This window comes from Mangifera indica, chromosome 18 (assembly GCF_011075055.1).
Source record: "Mangifera indica cultivar Alphonso chromosome 18, CATAS_Mindica_2.1, whole genome shotgun sequence".
NCBI lineage: Eukaryota > Viridiplantae > Streptophyta > Magnoliopsida > Sapindales > Anacardiaceae > Mangifera > Mangifera indica.
The window spans coordinates 1,639,842-1,663,812 of record NC_058154.1 but is presented as its reverse complement, the minus strand read 5'-3'; the positions used below and the strand labels follow the sequence as shown (position 1 = coordinate 1,663,812).

Sequence of the window (23,971 nt, the reverse complement as noted above, 5' to 3'; positions counted from 1 at the left end):
TGCTACAAAAACCTTGGGAGGAAAATTTTGATTTTTCAAACCTTTAATGGGGAAAGGTGGGGTAAAATTGTTAGTTTTAATCCTGGTGGGGTAAAATATTATTTTTTAAACCTGGTGGGGTAAAATGTGATGTATTTATAGTTTTTTAAATATTTTTATTAAATAACAATTTTATTTTTAATAATAATAGTAAAATTTAACAGAATGACAGGTATTTGGATTTTCCAAAATTACTAAGTGAGAAAGCAGTTTGCACCAAACCTTGGGTGAGAAATAGTCTTTTGGCCTTTTAAAAATCCCTTTCAAGACAACCGACAACCGACAACCTGTCGTCATTGTTGTTGAAGAATAAACGTCGATCACAGTAGCAATGAGAATTTGTCATCTTCAACCATTGTTTGAGCCTGTGAAGTTGTTGTCAACTACTGCAAATATAGTCATTAATACCTGTCATTGTCTATGCTTCCGATTGAAACCAATACTCGTCGTCATCATTACCTGGTTATAGGTGGGCTAACTAAGTGTCATTGTCGAGGAGAGAGAGGAGCACCAATATGGAGGTTGGTAAGCTCTAATCATTGGAGCAGTAGTAGGAGTAAGGGAAAACCACAAATCCTAGGGGGGAAATGTTTATTTTTCAAACCTTAAGCAGAAAGGAAATAATATTTTGTAAACTTAGAGAGAGAAAATGTGATAAAACTTTAGTTTTTAAAATTTTTTTATTAAATAACGATTTTACCTCAAACTTTAATTTAGATTTTTAACAAAAATTAATTCATAGATTGGTATTTAAGTTTTTGAAAGTTGATAAATAAAAATTTTGGTTTATATATTAAACCTTGGGTCAGAACAAGTCTTCTGGCCATAATTTAATAGAGAACATGTGTCTCAACCTTTAAATTGCCATGGGCTGTAATTGTGAGTTTTGTTTTGGAGCTTGAATACATTATAGTCTTCTTTCTAGAAACTTTGTTAACAGTTTTAAGAGCAAATTTAGAACGTACTTGTTAGGTGGCTTACCCATTATTTATTTTGATTGTTTCCCAAAGGGCAAAAGATTGTGTCTCACCCAAGTTTTAGTTTAAATTTAAAATCATATCTTGATAGTTGAAAAACTCAAACTCTTACCTATAATACAATTTCTACTATTTTTTTTTTGTTAGAAGTAAAAGTAAAATGATTATTTTACTGTTAATATTAAAAATATATAAAATTCATTATTTTTTCCTTCAATAAGTTTTAAAAATTAAAAATTTTATATTTATCTAAAGTTTTCAAACTTTTAAAAAATAACATTTTCAGCCCAAACCTAGGGTTTTCATATTTTTCAAACTGTGTCATCCCCTAGAACTTTCAAAAATAGCAATTACACCCCACTCTTCAACTTCAACTCTCAGTATCTCTTATGACATCCTCCTTCTCCTGACCCAATGGAAAAAGATAATGCAAGGAAAAGACGGAGATCTCTTCATCGCATTGTCTCTTCATCGCACTTTGTTGAGATGAAGAGATCTTTGTTTTTTTCGTTGCACTAGTATTTACTGTCAACTCAAGTATCGAAGAATGTCGAAAGGGTGTCAGAAGTTGAAGTTGAAGAGACGAGTAAAACTAGTGTTTTTGAAAGTTTTAGAAGGTGATTGCAATTTAAAAAATATTGAAACCTTAAGTTTGAAAGTGAAAATATTATTTTTTAAAGTTTTTAAACTTTAAATAAAGATAACATTATTAATTTTTAAAACTTAAAAGGAAAAAGATAATAAATTTTATATCTTTTTAATATTAACAGTAAAATAATTATTTTATTCTTATTTTTAATTAAAAAATTAATAAAAATTAAGCCATAAATAAAATTTTGAATTTTTTAACTATTGTAAATGTGATTTTGAATTTAATTTAAATCTTGGTTGGAAATCAGTCCTTTGCCCTTTCCCAAAAAGTCAAATGGCTATTTATCATCCGAACTTTGCTGACTCTTTGTCATCCCAGCTCTGTTAAAAATTTTTCATTAGTCCATCAATTTTGTACTGTAACTTGTTACATGGTTAATAAAGTTATTTTCCATCAAACCCCCGCAAATAAGAGAAAGCATCAAACCATCACTCCTTTTGCGTGCCCAACAGCTCACCACCAACCACCATGCCTTATCCCACAATCAAATATATTTAGGGGCTGTTCGGTCAGGGGGAGTAAAAATTATTGTAATAATTTATATTTTATTATTTTATTATTTTATTTTGATTTATAAATAATAAAAAATTTTAATAATTTTTTATTATTAATAATAATATAATAAATAATACAAAGAAATAATCTGATTATTAATTCTATTTTATATATTAAAAAATTATTAAGATAATATTGATTTTGTTATAATTATATCTTTATTTATTAATTTTTTTGAGGTAAAAATAATCATATTTTCAATTCATATAATAAATAATATAAAATATATTTTAGAACAATTACACCTAAGAAAATTTAAGTAAAATAATATATTAATATTTTTTATTACCTCTAACTAAATACAATAATAATTTATACCTATCAAATTTTATCAAATATAATAATAATAATAATAATATACACCCAGTAATCCTCAATGAAATTTTTTAATTTTGATAATAAAACATTTTTCAAACCAAACGCCTTTTAAAGTGTGTTTGGTTTGAGAAATTTTTTATTAATAAAAGTAAAAAATTTTCTTGAAGATTATTGAATATAAATTATTACTATATTTGATAAAAATTGATAAAAATTAGTAATTATAAATAATTATTATATTTAATTTAAGGTAAAAAAAGAATAATAAAATATTATTTTTCTTAAATGCCCTCGTATATAATTATTTTAAAATATTATTCGTATTACTTATTATATTAATTGAAAATAAATTTATTTTTGTCTTAAAAAAATAAAAGTGAAGATATAATTATAATAAAATTACGATTACCTTGATAATATTTTAATATTTAAAATATAAGTAATAATTATATTACCTTTTATATTACTTATTAGATCACCATTAATAATAGAATATTATCAGAATATTTTATTATTGACAAATCAAACAAAATATACTAATAATATATATTTTATTATTTATATTACTTTGAAAATTTTGTAATTTGATTGGTCCCTGTAATTTTAAAAACTGCCTTTTCACCCCCTATTTTTTAAAATTCTTTTAAACAATTTTTTTTCTATATATATATACCCATTCCAATTCAAATTTCAATATCTCAAATTTCATTCAATCTCTCCACTCTCTCACTCAACCCTTCAAACTCTCATTCTCATTATTTCAACTTTTAATATTTTCTCAATCTTTCAATTCAATCAAATTCTCTTTAATTTAATTAAATTCTTTCTTAATTTTGTATTAATTCTAATTTCTATTTTTATTATATAATTCATAATTAATTATATAATTTATTGTTATAATTAATTTTATTTATTATCTTTCATAATTAATTATATAATTAATTTTATTTATTATCAAAAAATAACAAGTAGTGAAAATTCTTCTGGTAATAGAAGATTTGGTCAATATTCACATATATCAAATATGAATGAAAATCAATTTATAGATGATTTTTCAACACAAGAAAGTGAAAACCAATATGTAGATGTGGAGCAACAATAACAACAATAGATGAAGATGAAATAACACTCTTAAAAAATTCCTACATCCAAGATAGTTCGATGACGGGAAATAATACTCAAGATAGTACAGGTGAATGATAAGGTAAGGGGGCACTGTCAGCTATTAGATATGCAAAGGTAAGAGAACTATATAGGCTTTGATTATTCTAAACCCCAAAAAGATACGTAGGAAGCTTGATTGAAAAATCAAGTCCAAACATTTCTTTTAATTTTCAGTTATCGTAATTAATAATTTAAAAATTAAATCAAGATCATGTATTAGAATTGACGGTTCAATGTCAGTTTCGAACCGGGGTCATGAACCGAAACCATCCTATTACGGTTTCGGTTTACGGTCATTAATTTTTTGAATTGTGAACTGGTGATTTCGAATCGAAACCACCGGTTTATGGACCGTGCCAAGACTACCTAGGTATGATCGTATCAAAAACAGCCCAGCATTGCTCACTGTCATGTCTTCTGCCCATCATGTCGAAGATTTCCTTAAGTTTAGGCAGCACAATTATTCTTATAATTAGCTTCGAAAGACAAGCAAGCGTTTGTAGTCCAACGGTTAGGATAATTGCCTTCCAAGCAATAGACCCGGGTTCGACTCCCGGCAAACGCAATTGGCTTTTTAGCTTAAAGCTTGTGTAAGAATTCTTGGGCTTAATTGTTAAACTCTCTATGCCTTAAACCTAGGTGGGAAACTTGGGCTGTCATGTCTTTTTATTTCATAGATGGTCAGATGATATTGCTATAAGTTTAGGTAAATGGTTTTACCTCATTTATGAAAATGCAGATGAATTATGAATGGATGTGAAGGAGGTTATATATGATAATGGTACGCCGGCAGAATGAGGAGGAATTGATCACAATTACAGTAGATGAGTCTTTGAAGTATGGTTTGGTAAGTTTTCAGGCTTCGCTTCTATTGAACATATGCTTAATTCTGTCTGTACTTACTGCCAGAGCATTGACAGATCTGATTTCTGGGTGGAGAGTCGGAACTACTGGTTAGTACCCATTTAATGTATATTTGCTTGATTTATTCACTTCATCCTTTTATTTTTCAAGATGATGATCATCTTCTTGATAATTGCATCAGCAATTGCTGATGTCTTGCAAGATGTGTCCACATGATGATTATGTATATTTTTGTGTGAATATTACATAATGACCATTGACTATGAATTCTGCACCAGGTGTTGTCTAACTTGTGTTGTCAGCCCATCATTGTTTACATAACGGAGCATAAGGGATGTGAAATTTTTCTAAATATGAATTGCCAGTTCTAATTGCTTCAGTTTAACCTGCCTACTGTCAGGTTTATTTGTTAGTCAAACCCCCAGAACTGGTTTTAGAGCTGCGGAAATTCGACATATGGGTGAATATGATTGTCTTTCTAAATGTTTCTTTTGCATCCAAATGGATGTAATCTGGGAGCTTTCGATATAAGAAGGCTAATTCATGGGAAACTTTCTATGGCAGACTGCATGTTTCTCATTGCTGAGTTGATATCAGTATAGCTTGCTTAGTTTCAGGCGACGATTTCTCCATTCTTCTTCATTTTCAAGTTTGTTAGGTCAATCAGGATGATGAATATTATATCACAGAGCCAAAAATGAATCTTCATAGTTTCTTTTCTCTGTTGCTTGTCTCTTAAAAACTGAATTGCAGCATAAAAGGGGTGGAGGGGGCTCTTCTTTTATCCCAATTGCAGAGTATGGAGCTGAGTTTCTCAAAGGTTCAATAAAAGGAAAACCCGGGAAAGACATGCGGCTTCATTACAGTGGTAGAAACCATTATGACCTGCTTATCTGAGATTTTACCATGAGAGCAGGAAATACATAAATAATGACATTTGCCAAGAAAGGAAATGCTCAAATTTTGTCCTGAAAGATGGAGAATTATACTATTTTTTCTTATTTGTTTTCAATCAATTCAATAAATTTTATTCAAAGATTTTATTTTAAATAATTGGGTTTGTTTGATTTGTGGAATTTATAGAAGCGCTTCTAATAAAAGTGCTTCCTCTCTCTCTCTCTCTCTCTCTCTCTCTCTCTCTCTCTCTCTCTCTATATATATATATATATATATATATATATATATATATATATATATCTCATTCTTTATCCTCCTCTTCTTCTCTTCGTGCAGACTAAAACGCCACCGTATCAGAGTTTAAACTAAACACGATCGCAGCAAACTTTAGGGTTGTACGAATTTATTCATACTGAGAATATTGCCTTTTGATTGATAATACGAATGGAAGGGGCAAGTAACGGAGGTATGTTGTACCACGAGGTACAAGAGTCCAAGCTGTGCGCTGTACATTGCGTCAACACGGTGTTACAGGGTCCCTTTTTCTCCGAAATTGATTTAGCAGCTCTGGCGTCGGATCTCGATCGTAAGGAGCGACAGATGATGCTTGAAGGCGGCGTTTCCGCTTACTCCGGTGATTTACTCACGGAGGAGTCTCATAACGTCTCTCTCGACGGCGATTTCAGTATTCAGGTACTGAATTGTAAATTGATACTGCATTATTCCGGTCATTTTAACAAGAATTGTTGCTAGTATTTATTTTATAAATTCGATTGTCAACAAAATTCGGATTCGGAGGAATAAATAAGCAAGGAATATAACAGTTTCGTGAGGTCAGCTATTAGTAATTACCCGGAAACATGTCCAGAATTTCGAACACAAGAATAAAAACCCTATATGCAATGCTTTTACCTAAAAATTGAAGTTAGTGATAATGGTATTAAAGCATGAAAAATTCTGCTAATAAAGGACTGAACTGCTGTTAATGAATACCTAATTGTTTGGTATTCGTAAAGGAGAGGTAAAATTCATTGCTTGCCAATTAGAAAATGATCTTTTATGTGTTGAAGGGTATATTTATTTGTTTCCTTATGTATGAAGAATGTGAATTATAAATTGAATCTTTTTGCCATTAGACTTGTTCATTCATTCTGTATCTTTTAGTCTGTTTTTGGGAAGTATGTTAAGATGAATAGTTTGTTTGATTTGCATTATTCGAAGTCAGATCACTCGGAAACTAAGGGAAAAAGAGTTGGCTGCTGTATTCTTTCAAAAGCATCTAAACTGTGCTGAATTCGGTTATGGTCATGAATACGGAGACGATGATATTCTTTAGTGAAATGTATGAGAATTATGGTTCAATTTTCAACTCTTTTTCTTCAGCCTTCGTCTATTTTGACTGAGGTTAGGAAATGGATGGATTTGACAAATGATTTGAGAGTCTCACATTAATTATAGAATGATTTAATATGTGATATAATTTGTTAGATATCACAAGATTTTGTATATGAAGTAGTGTAGCAGTCTCCACATACAGCTCTTTGTTCTGACTGCTTTTTCAAATTCATGATTTGATTTTTTTTTTCAATAATGCTAATGGTGTTTGTGATGGTTTTATCTTTGAAAAGTTCGGGCATCTGGCACAAAATAATAATCAAAGGCACTTTGAATGAATGCCTGCAGCCATCAATGTGTCATCTATTACTGTTAAGTAAATTCTCAATCATGTTGCTCAGTGGTCATTGTACTTACTCTTGCTGGTATTGACAATGTTTGCCCCAGTCACAGAAAATCATTCAAAGAAATAAAAGCTTTTGTGGCCATAGTATCTAAAAAATCTAGAGCAATGAGTAGTTCTTTTGAAACTGAGAGTGTGAACTGCATTATTGTGTAGTATGAATGAAACACTGAGTTTAGAATGAAGCCTTTCTTCTTTTGGAGCTTTCTTGTGGTTCTGAACTGGTGAAACTATGACAATTTATCACTAATTTTTCTTCGGTCTCTGTCCTTTCCACTTCATGGTTTTTCTTTGTTGCTTATTACATCTGATTTTAGTTGAATCTCCTTATGAAGAAAGAAGATTGACATTGATTTATCTTCCTTGCACCTTGTAGTTCTCTATGTTCCTTTTCCTTTTCATTTAACATGGTGTGGATTTTTCCTTCCATGCAAACACAAATTTAATTAGAAAATATTTTCTTAATGCTGAGGTTCATTGAGTGTATATAGTGCGCTACTTTGTCTCTTTAATTCAACAATATAGGTGTAAAATATCAATTAGTAACCAGTTCCTATGTACCACATGTAGTTAAGGCTTCATGATTTATGCGCGCATTACACACATGCACTGGAGCCTTTAGTTTATGAAATCAGATTGTGCTGTTTGATTAGGTTTGTCTGTCAGTGTATGTGTGCATGTTGCCTTAGTGATGATTATCATCTTTTGGGTAAAGTTACCATTCTTATTGGCTAATCTAAATGCATGAGCATGTGCTCCTTTTGCAGTTGATCTTGCTTGGTAACATTCATAGTACTTTTCAAATTGATCCTGTCAAAAATTCTTTTTGAAGGTTTTACAAAAGGCATTAGAGGTGTGGGATCTGCAGGTCATTCCTCTTAACTGCCCCATCGCTGAGCCAGCCCAGATTGATCCTGAGCAAGAAAATGCCTTCATTTGCCATTTGCATGACCATTGGTTCTGTATCCGGAAAGTGAATGGAGAGTGGTATAATTTTGACAGTCTTTATGCAGCCCCAGAGCACCTTTCTAAGTTTTACCTCTCAGCCTCTTTGGATTCTTTGAAAGGCTTTGGCTGGAGCATTTTCCTGGTTAGGGGAAGTTTCCCAAAGGAGTGCCCTATTTCATCCTCAGAAACCTCTATTGGTTACGGCCAATGGCTCTTGCCTGAGGATGCTGAGAGGATTACTAAATCTTGCAACACAAGGGAGGAATCCAAGAGAATGAAGCTGACTGAAGAGCAATCTGATCCATTACTTTCTTTTGGGGAGGCTGGTGCAATTTCTCAGAATGAAGATGAGGACCTTAAGGCTGCAATAGCTGCCAGCCTCTTGGATTCTTCCCCAGCAATGGCTAGTGTTGAAACTTGTGCTCCAAAAATTGAAAATCAAGATAGCAAAGGAAAAACTGCACGAGAGGAATAATTTTGTAAACTTTTTGTTACCGTTCAAGTATGATGATCAAATATCAGGTTAGATGTCGATTCGCCTCCTTAACATGAATCCTTGTGTTTGTGTAGTATATACATTCACTATACCTTGTCCAATTCAAATAACATTATCAAAGCGGTATCAAGAAATGACATTTTAGCTTTCAGTATCTGGAGTAATGTAACATTTTTCCTCAGGTTTACATGCATACATGCTGGGTTAATGTACTGGTTCTGCTTGTGTCTGAACTTTCTTGTCTCGTCACTAGGAGCCTTATCTAATTCCTACCGAAGTTACAGACGAGGTCTTTGTTAACTCCTTAATATGATTAAATAATTTTAAATTAAAAATAAAATAATATTTAATTATAAGATGATATATTATTTTAATATATAAATTATATATAAAAAATAGTATACATAATATTACACACCTATAATTCACATAATTTGACTTAAAATAAATATTAGTATTCGGGATTTGTGTAACTGAGTCGAGATTGTGCTGCTGCCCAGCCTTCCGCAGTATAAATAGCCGGTGAAGTTAAAGACTAGTTGCGGCAAGGGGTGACATCATCTTGAACCTTGAATTGGAAGAGGTCTAAAATATACCATCTTCATTTCTGTACACAACTGGCTGAAGTTATGTTAGTTCAGATACTAGTTGTATTTACAGCCCAAATTTATGATAGTTGCACTGCGCATAGCCCATAAAGTGCTTGAACAAAGTAGCAGCCATTAAAGTCTTCGCGCACACGCACCGTTGACAGAAGACAGAGATGCAAAAATTGAATGACATGAATACCCTCAAGTGAAAATCTCAATGCATGGAATGGCAGGATAGAAGGAATGAATGTCTTCACATTCCACGATGAAAATTATGCTGTGGGCAATAAATATTACCAAGAAAAAAGTCCTGAAAATGGGAGAAAAAACAAAAAGCTATTTGTGGGGTGATGCTTTTAGGCTGGATTGTGACTCACCAACCACACTTTTTCAATTTTCATCCCTTATTTTTATATTCATCACAATGAACATTACCCAAATTAAATTTTAAAAAATATATTTTTTTTAGATATAAGGAGTAACAGAAGCTTACTTCTACTTTCTTTTTTCTGAAGATCATCCCAAAGCTCCCTTGTTTTGGAGTTTTTAAGATCTTTAATTTCAGTTTCTTGTAAATGGGGTCCTCTGATCGATTGTTTGACAGACAGAGAACTGTACATGAAATCCTTGGAGGAAATCTTGGTAAGTCAAATTCGATGGTTTCCTCTTTTTAATTCTTGATGATCCGATATATAGTTCATTCTTTTTGCATTTATCCCTGGTGTTAATTAAGGAGATTTTATATCCTTTAAATGTAACTATAAAGTTATGAAGAGATGGCCTTTGTCTTTGATGATCTTGCTTTAATGGGGTAATTAGGCTAGCTGTTAAAGAGTTTATACGTTTGATATATTTATTTTAACAGTTGCAGATGTGATTCTTTGGAGGCAAACAAATCTAACTTTGGGGATATTGATGGTAACTTTTGCTGCTTGGGTGGTGTTTGAGAGATCTGGTTATACTCTATTGTCTCTTGTCTCTAGTGTTCTCCTCCTCCTCTTTGCCATTTTATTTCTTTGGGCCAAATCTGCAGCAATTCTTAATCGGTAATATGCAATTAAATTGTGCCTCTAACTACATGTTGATGTTATTTGGTGCATTTTAAGTGCATGCAAATGATGACTATACTCATTTGTGATTTATGTTATCTATGTACTATTTTGCTCCACTCTAGTTCCTCCATTTTGCAATTGGGGACTGGCGTTTCTAATTTCAATTGTTTATGAACTACATTTTATGGGCTTATCTCAAATTCAAGCTTGATTGGATATTATCATCGCCCAGTTGAAGATGCAAGGACTCTTAGAGTTCATTGTTCTTTTTCAGAATTTTTTATAAAAATGTTCTGTTCCATCATGCCATTGCAGAGCCAGTCCTCACAGTGATTTCTTGAGTAATGTTATATGCACTTATAATAAATTCCAATTTGGGTGTTAATGATAATATATCACTATATGATTTGATGTTACTTTATTCTTAATTCAATATCAACCTATTACAAGATGACACATCATGATTTACACCTAAATTGGTACTCATTATAAGTGTATATAATTTAATTTAAATAGATATGTTAGGATTTTCTTCTGGGTATACTATTTAGCTAAAGTATCCCCTTAAAAGTCAGTTTTGCGTTTTCTGTTGATTCATTAGGATGGAACAAAGTTCTCTCGAGAACAAAGTTTGAACAAAGCTATCTTGGAGAAGCCTTTCTTTTTACAAGATTTTTGGTTTGCTTTGATGACTTCTGGCCTTGCAAAGTTGGAACTGATCTGAAAATGTAATTCTCATATGCATCAGTCTTTTTCTCTCTTTGATCTTGGGTGTAGTTGTTGTTGCCTCATCTTATAAGTTGGAAGAATGAACACACACACCATACAAGTGTACTTCAGTTAAGAAATAGCAATTACCTCCAGTGATCCTGCACTTCACAGAATGTAATAAGTATCACCACTAGATTGAAAACAATGTTCAATTTATATCTCCTTCTGGTTATAAAAATACAATCAAATTGCACTTTTCTTTCTCCTGAACAGGCCTGCTCCACCCCTTCCGGAGTTGTATCTCTCAGAAGAAACGGTAAATGAAGTGGCAACTTACGTTCGCACCAATATGAATTATTTGCTCTCAGTTTCCCAGGACATTGCCCTGGGAAAGGACTCAAAGTTGTTTTTCAAAGTAGCTTTGTTCTTGTGGCTGATATCTTTCATTGGTGGCTTCACAGATTTTCTTACATTAGGCTATACCAGTAAGTTCTAGATCTAATAACTATAACAGAAAACTAATCGTCCTTCTGGGAGAGTTCCTTTATTTCTAAGAATTTGTGAATTTTCTTTAATTGTAACCTGAATTTGAGTTTCTATAATTCCATTCATTTCTTCTATTGCAGGCCTCGTTATCATCCTTACAGTTCCAGCTTTATATGAGCGATATGAAGATTGTATAGATAAATGCGTGATTACAAGCTACAGGAAATTGCAGGAGTTGTATGTGAAATTCGATGCGAAAATTGTCTGCAAAGTCAGGAAATGGGTCTTGGAAAAGAAAAAACTAAGCTAGTTTCTCCTTGCATGGTAATTACTTCCTTTTGTGATATTGGTTTTCTTTTGTGAGGTGCTGGGGAGTGCCAATGGTCTGGCATGGTTTGATTGTTTTCATACCGAGCTGCAGGGTGTGGGAGAAGGTATTTTTTCATAAATGGTTTCTTCTCTTTGTATCCTTATTTAGATTTCTGAGTTTTAGGCTGTGAGAGCGTTTGATTAGAAGAAATATGGGAGGCAGTACCCTGATCACTTCGAGGTAATCTGAAAATCATACAATGAGATAGTTTTGGCTTTGAAATACCCTTTATGTTTTTTTATGATGAAAATGTATCTGGGTTCACCATCTTTGGTGGGCGTTGACCCTTCTCTCCATTGTTGTTGATGAGGGAAAATGTATAAAATCTCATTCTACTGATACAACCGTCCAAATACTTTTCAAGTTCTTCATGATTATTCCTAGCCATTCTTATCTGACTCTCAAATAATGTGGCAAATATTATAATGAATACTTAATATATGATAATCTTTCTTTAAGATCAAGGCAATCACTAGAAGTTTAAAATTTATGCAACATAAGCGTAAGGCAAGCCAAGCAGGAAGGAATCATGTAATACTATTGATCTTGGAATTTGGTGTTGCACAAGATTTGACCTATCCATCTCGAAATGAGTACTCATAGTTCGAAATGAGTACCCAAGTTTAACAATTTTTTTAATTTAAAAATCATTTTTAAAATTCATATATTCTAATAAAAGAAAAGATGAAAAGAGATTGAATTATACTAATATAAAAAATGAATAAGTTTATTTATAATGAATTATGTGAGTTGTTTTCTGTCAATTATTTGAAATTGAATTAAGAGTTCTTTTATAATGGATGAAGCAACTTATTAAAGAGATTCCCGATTCCAAAATTCTCATATAATTAATAATTACAATTCAATTTTATTCTATGTTTTCCTATATTAAAAACTTAATTATATAAAATTAATAGTATCAAATTTTAAAAATGTGACAATACCAAACCAAACTTGAGTTTGGCTTATCATATCAGGTTCGAACTCAAGTTCAATTCTGTCAAAACTTGGTGAGCTCAAATTTAGATTTGAGCTCAACTCTTTTGAGCTAAATCAAACACGAGCAAACCTATGCTTACTCACTTTACTACACCCCCAGCAACCATTGTATAGAGATTTCTGCCCTGGCAAACGAAGACATGCTCAAAATTTTGCTATGTTAGTATCATTAGACATGTGAGTCAGCATGACCCAGGAAAAAAAAAATTACAAGCCATTATGCCCATAAATAGAGGCAATTTTTCTAGTCTTGGCTGTTTGCATAGCTATCTCGACTCTCATATGGCCATCCAAAACCCTGACCATCATGAACCATATCACCAGAATAGTACATACCTTGTTTATGTAGTGGCAGGTGAGACTGCGGTGGGGGCCCTGGTGGTGGCGGTGGTGGTGGTGGAGGAAGTGACATTTGTGGTGAAGTCAATATACCCTTGCTATCCCGGGGATCTATTGCATTACTACCCTGTGAAGCCTCCATTCCCTTATTGGCAGTTGGTAGGGGAGGAATCATGCGTAAGCCACCTGGATTTTGAGCATAGCCTTGATAAAATGCCGCTTTACTTTGGGAATCCGACATGTTTCCAAAACCATCTGGAATTCCTTGACCCACTGAGGGAACTTCAAAAGGCATACCAGTGGGACCAGTGTTCCAGGGCTGAGGATAACTTCCTGGAAAATTTACTCCCCCTGTTGGACCTTGTGGGAAACCCAATAATGATGCTTGTTCTGATCCAATTTCTGGTGCTAAGTCTGGCCTAGGCATCCCATAGGGGGCACCGTAAAACTGTTGGGATCCTTCAGTTGGGAAAGGAGGTACAGAAAATGGTGGAATCATCATGGGATTTGAATTCATGGGGACAACAAAATTAGGTGGTTGCATGGAATGCACAGGTGGATATTCAGGAAACGGGGATTCTGATACAAGTCCCTGCTGATGGCTAGATTCTTGTTGTGGGACGCCTTGTGCATCAAAGCCCTGGTTAAAGCGATTATAGGGGCCAGGCCTCTCAAAACCTGGGGGAAGGTTGTTTTCGGGTTGGGTATCTGATTGGTAAATTTGAACTTGCCCAAAAACTGGTGCCTTAGGTGGCATGACAGTCCTTGGGGCTGGTTGCTCTCTAGATTGTTGCCGTCTGGCTTTGTCTTCACGATCACTGAGCTGAGAATTAGAACCAGGAGAAATGACTTGCCTTGGTGGAGCTCGAACAGAGGAATCCGAAACTGTAGGTTGCTTGGCACTCAGACTCTCAGATTCATTACCTTCTTCTTTCTCCGCATTAGGCTGCAGAAGGTCACCATGGCTGTTGTGAATATGAGACTCAAATTCAGTCTTCTTTAGGAAAGACTTGAGGCAGTGAGGGGCTGCACAGATGAATATGCTCTCCATCATCTTGATTGTCTGAATCTTTTGAATACGATCATCACAACTGCATTTGATGAATAATGAGAAACTACTTAATGCATTATTCAACTGTTTAATTGGTTCAAAAAGTGTTCGCTTTTATTTTCAAATATCCATTTCAGCCTTAGAGTTTAAGTCTTTTAACAACTAATGGCAAAAATTATAAGGTCCTATCCTGTTAATAAGATACTACAAGGAAATATGAAGGAACCAAGGTAAAAATTATTGATAAGTCTTATTCTTGTTTAAAGCAAAGCCTCATTATATGCTACACCAATCAATATTAAACCCAAAGGCAATGCACCATGATTATCCCTGATTGTTGACTGAAGAACTTAGATGCATAAATTAAGTGCAAACAGTCAGGTGCATAAACCCTAAAACCTCATGTGCAACAAGTGGGATTGAAGACTTTCAATCAATAACCCAACCCTAAAACCTAAACCCTAAACATGTGAATTAATCTCATATTAAGTTAAGGTGGGAGTGTAGATTTTAGCCCAAGCAAAAGTCTCAGATGCTCAAAATTCAACCTATAAATATATTCATGCATCGAACCTAGCAAAAGTTCCCCAAACAAGGCCCCCTTTAAACCAAAAAAAGATCACATTGAATAGGAATAGCACTTGGTTACCGTTGAGTTCCTTAAATTATTGTGAGCAAGCACATGAAAGAAGAGCATCAAAAAACATTACATGAATAATAAGAATGTATTGAGACAATATCAGGAAGACTCCTTACAGATAGCATATTGAATCACTCCTGGCACAATCGAGACAGAAGACATGCTCACAAGGATTCTGCAAGGATATAAACTTGTTAGCATACAATAAATATCATATACACCTACTAAAACATTGATCAGAGTACATGTTATAGGAACCCAAAATGTATGACAATAGGTAGAGGCAGAACCAATCATAAAAACAGATGAGCTATTGAATATAACTAGGAATTTTTTAAACCTTATGTGAAGTATCTCCAGTTCAAGAATATATGCATTGTACATATGCATTACAACTTAGCATGACAAGATAAGAAAACTGGACTTAAACTTTGTACACATCCTCACATAGAAAGCACAAAGATTTACAATTCCCCTTACCCTTTCAATTTTGGTAATCCTTTCCTTTGACAAACTTTATCAAAGAAGAACACAATTGATCATCACAACAGAGGTTGCACTGTCAATTTATAGAGAAAAATCACAATTCACTGACTCCCTTGCCCTTTTTAAAACTTAAGCGCATTTTAAATTAACATTATTCTTTACTAAGCAATTCAAAATTTCTGAAAAGCAAATAACAGATTTAAGCAGTGATAATAAGAACCTACCAAGCGCCCATAGATAGCAATTGGGAAGTCACAACGAACACAAAAATGGACTCGCTCACCAAGCTGGCGTCTGGACCTGCGACCCACAGTCTTGACAAGTGAAGCTGCAGTTGCCGCACCAATGCCCTTAGCCACAGGAAGATCAGCAAGAACAAGATGGTCTGGGCACGCAACTGTCACAGTCTCCGCAGGCAAAGGCTTCGCTGCTCCACCACCATCTGATGATGGGGCCTTGCTCAGCCTGATTTGAAGCATTCTTCAACTTCAAAGTCTTTTACCCACAGCTTCAATCTCCAATTCCAGTATGCAACAACCAAAGTCAATCAAAATCTACTCCCCAAAAATAATTAGAAAGCTTTAAAAAAATATATACTTGACAAAGAATATTCTACTAATTCAATAAGAGCATACAAAGAATCCACCACTTATAAAAACATTAAATCAAAATGCAGAAAAAATAAAAAAGTGATATGCAGCAGATCCATAATAATTAAATTATATCCAACAAACTTCAAAACGGTGAAACAAGAGATACCCACATACGGTATGCAATAATAAGGAATAAATACATGTAAACAGTGGGAATCAAGATAAAAGATGATAAAATAAAAGCGAAACCGCGAGGATTTAATACGATCTTTTGGGGAAAAAGGAAAAAACTGAAAGCCACGAGTTCCAACAAAACGAAACGAGTCCTTCGATAGATGCTGCGTTCATTAAATTTTCAGTGTGACAATAGTGTATAGAGGCGTAATTAATGAAGCAAAATATTTTTTTATGGAACTAACCGGCGAGGCTGTGCCGGTAGACGGAAGATATTTGTCTGCTTTGAGATAATGGCCAGACTCGGACTAACTTCAAATTCAATTGCCCAAGGAAAAAGCCCGTGTGAGAAAGAAACGACGACGTAATAAGAACTGAGCAACGTTGGCGACGTTCCCCTTGGGAATTTGTGTATTTACGTACATATGAGCTAGGGTTTGGTTTAAAAACACTTTCCCCCTTTTAATTTGTATAAATAATATTTTTTTATTTTTAATTTATATAAATAATATTTTATGAAAATTCAAACTCTAATAAAAAACTAATAATATAAAGATAAAATAATAATTTTAATATCTATTAATTTTAAAAATACAAAACAACAAATTTTTATCAAAATAAACATTTTAAATAAACAATTTAATTCTAAAAAAATACTTTTGTATTATATTCAATTCTTTGATAGTATAATTTTTATTTTTGAAATAATTAAGAGGTAAAATGATAAGTAAAAAAATTTTAAAAGATCTCTAATTTTTTTAAAATAACTAATAACCTCCAAAAATCTTCATAAAGGCTAAAAATATTTTCAAAAATTATAATTTATCTCCTAAGATACAATTATAAGACAAGACTCTTTTATTTATAAAAAGAGATGATGAAAGAATGAAAGTGAAAGAGAAAGAAAATAAATAACTTTTAATATAATTTAGATAATTTAAAATGTTATTATTACTTTTTATTAATTTGGGACAATATGGTAATTTTAAAAATAAAATAATAAGAATAAATTAGTAATTTAACTTTCAAATATTTTTATTTTATTATCTGGGTTTAATTTTGGATAGGAAATTATTATTTGTGCTTTATTTTTGATAAAAATGTTATTTATGTTATTCACCCTATAATTATACTATTAGTTTTCGAAAAATCTAAGACAAGTTTTGATGCGATTTATAATTGGTTTTCTTTTTCTTTTATATATATAATAAATGATATTAATAATAAAATAATATTTAATTATTTAATATACGTAGAGGATAAACAATTATTAAAAATTTTCTTCAAACTTGGATAATTTAAAATGAAACAATATATTAAATGTTAAAAATTGGAATTTAATGAATAAATAAAAACTTTCTTAACAATCAAGTTCCAATCAATGTTTTCGAAATCAGATCAGACATCAATCCAATATAGAAGGTAGTCCAATCTAATTAACAATTAAACCGTTTGATTAGTGATCAAATTAGTTAATTATTTAAAATTAATATTCAAAATAATTATATATAATTTCTCATAATATATAATTTCTCATCATATATATAATTTATTTTAATATTTAAATTAATGAGATTTTGGGTTCAAACATCAATAGTAAAATTAAAAAATTTTGATTTTTTTTCTAATCCGAATAAAAATTATTTTACCCAATTCAACTATTTTATCTAATTCAATTTGATCTAACTCAAAAAGGATTTTCAAATGAACCAAGATTGTTTTTGCTAGTAAACGACCAGCCAACTCTAGTCTAATCTGGTTTTCAAAACTATGGTTCCAACATTGAAAGTAGAAAAACAAGGGACAAAACTGAGAAGAAAAAAAGCAAAAATTTGTATGAAGATTTACTTTTTAATTGAACATTAATTTCCTCATACAAAACTGATATTGTGTAACACTGGAACCAAAATCTCCTTCTTTAAAGGCACAACAGAAAGCAATAAGCTTTAAGGACCCCATCCAAAGGGGTAAAAACAGCAAATGATTAAAACTTGAAACAATGTTGAATCCCAGAAATGAGATTCTCAATTATTGACTTCAATCGTGTCTGTGTTTTGCCAGAATCCCCCCTTTAAAATGACAAGACTTATGGCTCCTGTGGACTTCATTATTCCCTATGATATAGCTTCCATGGTAATTGCTATGCAGATTTCATGAACTTGAGTATTGATCATCACAGTTTTAAGCTCAAGAGGATTCTATGCTTCTCACAAATTTTTTAGCCTGTCATTGAAAAAAATGGGAGAAAATCAACCTGTCAATGAGCACGAATATGATATACAAAAACAAAGATAATTTTATTCAAGCAAGATTCCCCTAGTTTTGAATTGTCCGCTTTTGACACCGTCACAATTTTGTTTTGTGAGCTTTGCAAGGCAAAGCACATTTTGACAATTTATAAGTACACAAACTATTTAATCTATCTTATATCATCATTACCAACCGATGTGAGATATTTATGCATACCCAACATCTCTCATATGTTTTATCAATATGAGATTTATCCTAAGAGAGTTACAACAACAAAGCATGGAATAGATGTCAAATATGCATGAACATTTCATATTGTTTGGGGATGGTAAAGAAGATTGGTCAAATAATTTATAAACTTTTAAATTATTTAGACATCTTTTGGGTTGTAAAATCAAATAGCAAAATCATAACATATTGTATGTCAAAAGTGGACAATATTTTGACAGTAAATCAAATTATTGGATCAAGAGATGTTACATTGACAAATTTTTGTTTTCACCATGAAAATTGCGACTCAATTTGAACTTCTCACAGCTATACAAGATGAACAAGATCATAAAACATATAGTTGCAAAAGACTACAAAATATGAGAGAAATGTTAGGTATAAATTCCACACTGCTTAGAGATGATAAAAAAGATTTGTTAACTAGTCTATGAGCTACTAAATTGTATAGACATGTTTTGGGTTGCAACACCTAAAAACAAATCTGTGATTAACTATGTATCTAAAATGAATAATATCTTAACAATGAAGTGAACTATTAGATCAAGATGTTACATTGACAAATTTCTATTTTCATGATAAAATATGAAGTTCAATTTGAACTTCTCAGAGCTATACAGGATGAAAAGGATCATTAAACATGCAGTTGCAATAGACTACAAATTGGGAAAATACTAAAGGTTAACAATTACCTGCTCTAAGGTTAAAAACATGATCACGTTCCAAGATCCTAGCCGTCCAAAGTTTGGGATAAAGCCCTTGTAAAATGCAAGCGGCCCCTGCAATAAACATGAAATGCTGTAAGCAAAAAGTCTTTTGTTTGTTGTCGTTGAAACTTGTTTTACATTAACAAAGGAGTGGAAAATGATATGAGAAGAAGCAAGCATACATCATTTTTCAGAGTCTTAATGAAACAATCCAGTGTGCTCTTATAAGCAGAATCCCCCATCATTCTAGATTTAACCTGTAAAACCAAAATAAAAGCCAATAAACCCAATAAATTAACCTGATGTTAGGACACTAAACAGGAGGCGGCAAGTCACTAAACATATGACCATGCTTTAAGAGTATAGCACACTGATTGTATAATTGCTTATAAGATAAATAAAATCCAAGAGTAATTGCAATATTTTACAATCATCGTGTGAATTACTATGCACATGATAAATTATCTCTTTCAAATTATATGATAAAAGTGGAACCAGAAATGCTAGATCATAAATTATCTCTTTCCATGTCTCTGAATGAAAACAGATGTGAAAGTAGATAGAGTACCACATCAACCGGTGAACCAATACAAACGGCAAAAAACCCAGCTCCAAGACCAGAAAGGAGATGAGTGACAACATTATCTGTAAAGCCTGGGATTTTCAGAATTGTCTGCATTAAATATATAAATTTTAGAAGTTGAAGAAAAGTCAGAACCAAGTCAGATGAGAATAATTCAACAATAATGACAATTTTTTATTGAGCTAACCTGCTTCACTTGATCATAACTGGCTAGTTCAGCTGCATTTATGATGGCGTTTCGTGCAACATTAGGTCCAAGTCCAGTCCAAAGAGCCCCAAGTCCTTCCTGAGAGTCACAATCGAGTTAGAAACACTGGATAAAGTCAAAAGCATTTCTTCCAATTTTCATTTATTCAGGGTTAGAAGCACAACCTGTCTCACAATTGTAGAATAAGCATTCAATGCTCCTGAATAGCGCCTTGGTACACCAGGAGGTAATTTTCCTTCAGCTTGAAGTCTTACTTTAACAAGATCAGTTGGATTTGCAATCGTGATTCCTATAGCACCTATTGATGAAACAACACAACTTAAGAAATCAGAATATGAAAAGCTACAACTATAGGATTAAAATCAATTTGTATTACATACAAAAATCTAGTAAATGTTGACAATATTTTTTCTCTAAACTTGAAGAAGCAAAACACAATTCCTAGATCATTCAACCAATATACTCACCGGTTGTAAACGCAGCAAGAATTTTCTTCGATAAAGGAACATCTCCAACAAAATCACTTCCCACATAGAAGGTCTTAACCTGTCAAGCATGCAGTGGACAAATATGTATCAGATATCAGAAATCAAACATAATTTATATGATTATAAGGGCACATTAGATAAAGATTTAGAACTCACAGGCTCATACAATCCAATCCTCAACCCTCCAAATAAGCATTGACGATGCAACCCAGGCACAATGCCTTTCCAGAGTGCCGCTAGACCCTCTTCCCGAGCAATGGTACCAACTGTTCCCAATAAACCCTTGTATTTCGGTAAGACCAATCCATCTCCACCAACTCCTTTCTTTTGCAGCTGAAGCCTAACTTTAGCAGTGTCCAAAGGAATAGTGCAAATCTACAAATAATCACATAAACTTGGATAAGTAAAAAGTGCTTCGAAGCCTGCATATAAAACAATTAAGATGATGATTTCAAAAACAAAACAGTCAAACAACCAGCAAAGAGTTTCTCAAGGCCCAAACTGATCCCCCATATCCTTAAATTATTGTCCCCAACATATCAATATGATTATTACAAGTTGACTGTTTAATATATATATATATATATATATATATATAAAGATTTGACTTTACAAACTAAAGATTGCATTCAAATTTTCGTCTTTGATGCATTATTACGAACACTAAACAACCCAAAAACAGCATAAGATTAAAAATTCAAACTTTCGGCTTCTGCGATCACAATATTGAAAGCTCAATCTTAGCATGATGCATAAAGCATAGATTTTTCAGACACACCTCGGCGAAACAAGCTGCAAAAGCGCTACTGGCGAAAGTACCAGCGAAGGAAATGTTCGATTTGCCCTTGGAATCAGCCACCATGTTGAAGGCCGAGGAAATGAAGAGCGCAGAGTGCAGTTAGTGAGGAAAATGGAGAGAAGAGTTAAGATTTAAAAAGAGTTCAGGACACAAATTTGGAGAGATAAGAGTGATGGGGCTAATACGATGGCGCGTTTAGTGGGTAGGAGAATCTTGGGAAAAGCAAGCAACTGGAAGAAGAAAAAGCGCAATTGGGTCCTTTCTTTGGACCTCTGTTATGTTCTGTTCTGGTCTTTGCTGATCGCCATCAAGTTTCTGATTTATGTTATTATATAATATAAATGTTGAATGGTGCTGGATAAAGTCGTCATTTTAGTAAAGCAAAAGCTGACGTGAAAGAGATAGGGATTGGTTTGTTTTATAGCAAGTAATTAACTCTGTAAGCAAAAGAGGAAAGAGTTGAAGATGGCAATTACAGAGAGCAACTTGAAGGGGCGAACGGGCGTTATTATCGAAGATGAATGGACGATGAAACCGGGAAGACTTGAGTCAGAATTTTAAGTGGGTAAGATTATATTAATCGGACGGTGCACTCAAAACCTAATTTTTTGTATTATATAATAATTTTTTTTAAAAATAAAATATTAATAAAATAATAAAAATATTATAACTGATATATTATAATTTTAAAAAATATTATAAATGTTTATACAATTTTAAAATTATATATATTTGTATTATATAATTATTTTTTATAAAAAGTATATCAACTTATATTTATAATATATATGAAATTATAAAATACATACCGTATTATAAGATATATTTATTATATCATATTTATTTAATATATCTTATGATACGTATCATTTTTTATCTATATCGTGTATGGTAAAATACTAATAATTATGCACGTGATAATTTAAAATGAGTAGATATAAATTGTAAAACTCAAAAGGATATTACTTTGATTATTTTAAATCGAATTTGTTTAAACTTATTAATTTAACTAGCCGAATACATGAAGTCGGAGTTCGACACTATCATACTTCCCAAGTTTAAGTTCAAACTTGTTTAGGAATGGTTTGATCAAGTTAAACTCGTAATTAATCTCAAACCAGTTCAGTTTAAATCCAATTCTATTTTTTGGTATTCTTTTGTCTTCTAGTATTTTGAGTAAAACAGGTAGGGCAGTAATTCTGAAAATTTGTGAAGGCATGAAAGAATATGCGAATCCAAATGGACCAGTTGGGGAAGAGATGACAGTGGATTGCGGAGGAGGGATGCGGAGAGAGATGGCTGCTGACTGTGGCTCCAACTTGCCACTAAATCCCCATAAATGTATGATGGAATTGAGTCACCCTTCCATTTATGTGGACATGCAGAAAGCTTTCATAGTGACATTGCTTTTTGTATATTATATTGAAATTTTAATTTTTTCTATAGTATATAATATAGGGAAATTATAGTAATGGCCAAAATTAAAGGGTGTTAACGAAATTGTCCAAAATTCTAAGGTTTAAGCAAAAATACCCTCAATCTGAGAAATGACCAAACTGCCCTTATATATAAACCCAACATTTCCCACGGATTTACTGTTCAAAATCAAAGCAAAATTCGAGTCTCCCACAAGTGCAACGGGTTTTCATCTTTTTTGTTGATTTTTTGTGCTTTCCAGCAACCGAAAATGACAAATAAGGATAGTACATTATCCCACTTCTTGTTTGAATTAATTTATTGTTAGAATTATTGAGATTTGAGAGAGATTTTGAGGTTTGAATGTTTAGGTTTCGATTTTGAACAATATATAAAATGTTTTGATTCTTGGTTGTTTTGCTTAAATTTCTTGAGGGGTTTTGTGTTATTGGATGTGTAGATTTGATTTGTGTTGAAACTAGAGACTGAAATGACAATTTTTGACTGAAAATGGGTTAGATTTACGGACGCTACGTAATCTCCCACGGGTGCTAGTGGGATGGGGGGGAAATTTAACGTTCTCAAAATTTTAGGGGGAGGGGGAACAGAGGGAGATCCACGGGGGTCTGTGGGAAATTTTACACTTAACCGTGGGGCAGTCCGTGAAAACCCTGGGTTGGGTGGAAATTAACTTTTTTAAAACTATAGAGTCCATATGAGACAGATTTTGAACGACTATAACTTTTGATCCAAAAGGAGTTACGGAGCCTGTAATATATCAATGCGAAGCTTGTTTAGAGCTCTATAATGACAACTAGCTTTGCTTGTTGTGCCGAATTTGGAGGCCAAAATAAAACTGTTTCAATGTGTATTATACAGTTTTTTTGTTTTATCAAATTTAGGATTTTCGGTTTTTATGATTTTGAGTTTGTTTGTGACCGGGCAAGACTTTTCTAATGTGTAATTTTCAAATTTGATATTTGTAATTATGATGTGCTTTTTTAGACATGTTTTATGATGTAATTACAAAATTTTTAATCGATTTTTTGGTTTTCTCGTTCATAAGCTATTTGAACATGTAGTTTTCGAAATTCATATATGTTTTTTAGATTTTCGAATAATTTTTTTATTATTGACATTCTAAGATATTTCG

At 32.5% G+C, this 23,971-nt stretch overlaps 5 protein-coding genes and 1 non-coding gene across 13 annotated transcripts; 4 read left to right on the top strand and 2 right to left on the bottom strand.

Annotated features, from left to right (window-relative positions):
* The first annotated feature begins 4,198 nt into the window (after nt 1-4,198).
* TRNAG-UCC lies at nt 4,199-4,270 on the top strand. Its single transcript has one exon. It is a non-coding gene; the product is annotated as a tRNA-Gly (tRNA).
* Nucleotides 4,271-4,483: 213 nt separating this feature from the next.
* LOC123202228 (OVARIAN TUMOR DOMAIN-containing deubiquitinating enzyme 3-like) lies at nt 4,484-5,466 on the top strand. The gene is made up of 4 exons (XM_044618053.1): nt 4,484-4,552; nt 4,615-4,658; nt 5,167-5,218; nt 5,323-5,466. Exons 1-4 carry the CDS (start codon nt 4,484-4,486, stop codon nt 5,464-5,466), a joined length of 309 nt encoding a protein of 102 aa, XP_044473988.1.
* LOC123202022 (ataxin-3 homolog) lies at nt 4,490-8,802 on the top strand. Of its 2 annotated transcripts, XM_044617734.1 has the most exons (4): nt 4,490-4,552; nt 4,626-4,658; nt 5,803-6,159; nt 8,037-8,802. In XM_044617734.1, the coding sequence occupies exons 3-4, from the start codon at nt 5,911-5,913 to the stop codon at nt 8,625-8,627; spliced, it is 840 nt and encodes a 279-aa protein (XP_044473669.1). In that variant the 5' UTR covers nt 4,490-4,552; nt 4,626-4,658; nt 5,803-5,910; the 3' UTR covers nt 8,628-8,802. The 2 variants fall into 2 exon arrangements, with proteins under 2 accessions (XP_044473669.1, XP_044473668.1); XM_044617733.1 differs by lacking the exons at nt 4,490-4,552; nt 4,626-4,658 and having other exon boundaries at nt 5,755-6,159.
* A 650-nt stretch (nt 8,803-9,452) lies between these two features.
* LOC123202021 (reticulon-like protein B12) lies at nt 9,453-12,196 on the top strand. Of its 2 annotated transcripts, none has more exons than XM_044617732.1 (4): nt 9,453-9,880; nt 10,110-10,284; nt 11,275-11,486; nt 11,628-12,196. In XM_044617732.1, exons 1-4 carry the CDS (start codon nt 9,814-9,816, stop codon nt 11,795-11,797), a joined length of 624 nt encoding a protein of 207 aa, XP_044473667.1. In that variant the 5' UTR covers nt 9,453-9,813; the 3' UTR covers nt 11,798-12,196. The 2 variants fall into 2 exon arrangements, with proteins under 2 accessions (XP_044473667.1, XP_044473666.1); XM_044617731.1 differs by having other exon boundaries at nt 9,463-9,880; nt 10,104-10,284.
* An 801-nt stretch (nt 12,197-12,997) lies between these two features.
* LOC123202447 (E3 ubiquitin-protein ligase HAKAI homolog) lies at nt 12,998-16,543 on the bottom strand. Of its 6 annotated transcripts, XM_044618399.1 has the most exons (5): nt 16,385-16,543; nt 16,231-16,303; nt 15,597-15,887; nt 15,003-15,061; nt 12,998-14,286 (listed from the first exon to the last, which is right to left on the bottom strand). In XM_044618399.1, exons 3-5 carry the CDS (start codon nt 15,849-15,851, stop codon nt 13,101-13,103), a joined length of 1,500 nt encoding a protein of 499 aa, XP_044474334.1. In that variant the 5' UTR covers nt 15,852-15,887; nt 16,231-16,303; nt 16,385-16,543; the 3' UTR covers nt 12,998-13,100. The 6 variants fall into 6 exon arrangements, with proteins under 6 accessions (XP_044474334.1, XP_044474332.1, XP_044474331.1 ...); XM_044618397.1 differs by having other exon boundaries at nt 15,597-16,303; XM_044618396.1 differs by lacking the exon at nt 16,231-16,303 and having other exon boundaries at nt 15,597-15,934.
* A 1,427-nt stretch (nt 16,544-17,970) lies between these two features.
* LOC123202446 (mitochondrial uncoupling protein 1-like) lies at nt 17,971-21,807 on the bottom strand. Its single transcript, XM_044618395.1, has 9 exons — nt 21,382-21,807; nt 20,760-20,978; nt 20,583-20,661; nt 20,280-20,413; nt 20,095-20,193; nt 19,893-19,997; nt 19,507-19,581; nt 19,310-19,396; nt 17,971-18,362 (listed from the first exon to the last, which is right to left on the bottom strand). The coding sequence occupies exons 1-9, from the start codon at nt 21,463-21,465 to the stop codon at nt 18,327-18,329; spliced, it is 918 nt and encodes a 305-aa protein (XP_044474330.1). The 5' UTR covers nt 21,466-21,807; the 3' UTR covers nt 17,971-18,326.
* Nucleotides 21,808-23,971: the final 2,164 nt, after the last annotated feature.

Excerpts from the sequence above, each read along its gene's own strand:
- LOC123202021 (XM_044617731.1), top strand. The coding sequence starts at position 9,814 with ATGGGGTCCTCTGATCGATTGTTTGACAGACAGAGAACTGTACATGAA. Across the intron at positions 10,285-11,274 it reads TCTGCAGCAATTCTTAATCG|GCCTGCTCCACCCCTTCCGG; the intron begins GTAATATGCAAT and ends TCTCCTGAACAG. Across the intron at positions 11,487-11,627 it reads TCTTACATTAGGCTATACCA|GCCTCGTTATCATCCTTACA; the intron begins GTAAGTTCTAGA and ends CTTCTATTGCAG.
- LOC123202447 (XM_044618397.1), bottom strand. The coding sequence starts at position 15,851 with ATGCTTCAAATCAGGCTGAGCAAGGCCCCATCATCAGATGGTGGTGGA. Across the intron at positions 15,062-15,596 it reads TTGCTATCTATGGGCGCTTG|AATCCTTGTGAGCATGTCTT; the intron begins GTAGGTTCTTAT and ends ATATCCTTGCAG. Across the intron at positions 14,287-15,002 it reads AGTGATTCAATATGCTATCT|TTGTGATGATCGTATTCAAA; the intron begins GTAAGGAGTCTT and ends CATCAAATGCAG.
- LOC123202446 (XM_044618395.1), bottom strand. The coding sequence starts at position 21,465 with ATGGTGGCTGATTCCAAGGGCAAATCGAACATTTCCTTCGCTGGTACT. Across the intron at positions 20,194-20,279 it reads ATTCTACAATTGTGAGACAG|GAAGGACTTGGGGCTCTTTG; the intron begins GTTGTGCTTCTA and ends TGTGACTCTCAG. Across the intron at positions 19,998-20,094 it reads GTTATGATCAAGTGAAGCAG|ACAATTCTGAAAATCCCAGG; the intron begins GTTAGCTCAATA and ends TATTTAATGCAG.
- LOC123202022 (XM_044617734.1), top strand. The coding sequence starts at position 5,911 with ATGGAAGGGGCAAGTAACGGAGGTATGTTGTACCACGAGGTACAAGAG. Across the intron at positions 6,160-8,036 it reads ACGGCGATTTCAGTATTCAG|GTTTTACAAAAGGCATTAGA; the intron begins GTACTGAATTGT and ends TTCTTTTTGAAG.
- LOC123202228 (XM_044618053.1), top strand. The coding sequence starts at position 4,484 with ATGGTACGCCGGCAGAATGAGGAGGAATTGATCACAATTACAGTAGAT. Across the intron at positions 4,553-4,614 it reads AGTCTTTGAAGTATGGTTTG|AGCATTGACAGATCTGATTT; the intron begins GTAAGTTTTCAG and ends ACTTACTGCCAG. Across the intron at positions 5,219-5,322 it reads CCATTCTTCTTCATTTTCAA|CATAAAAGGGGTGGAGGGGG; the intron begins GTTTGTTAGGTC and ends ACTGAATTGCAG.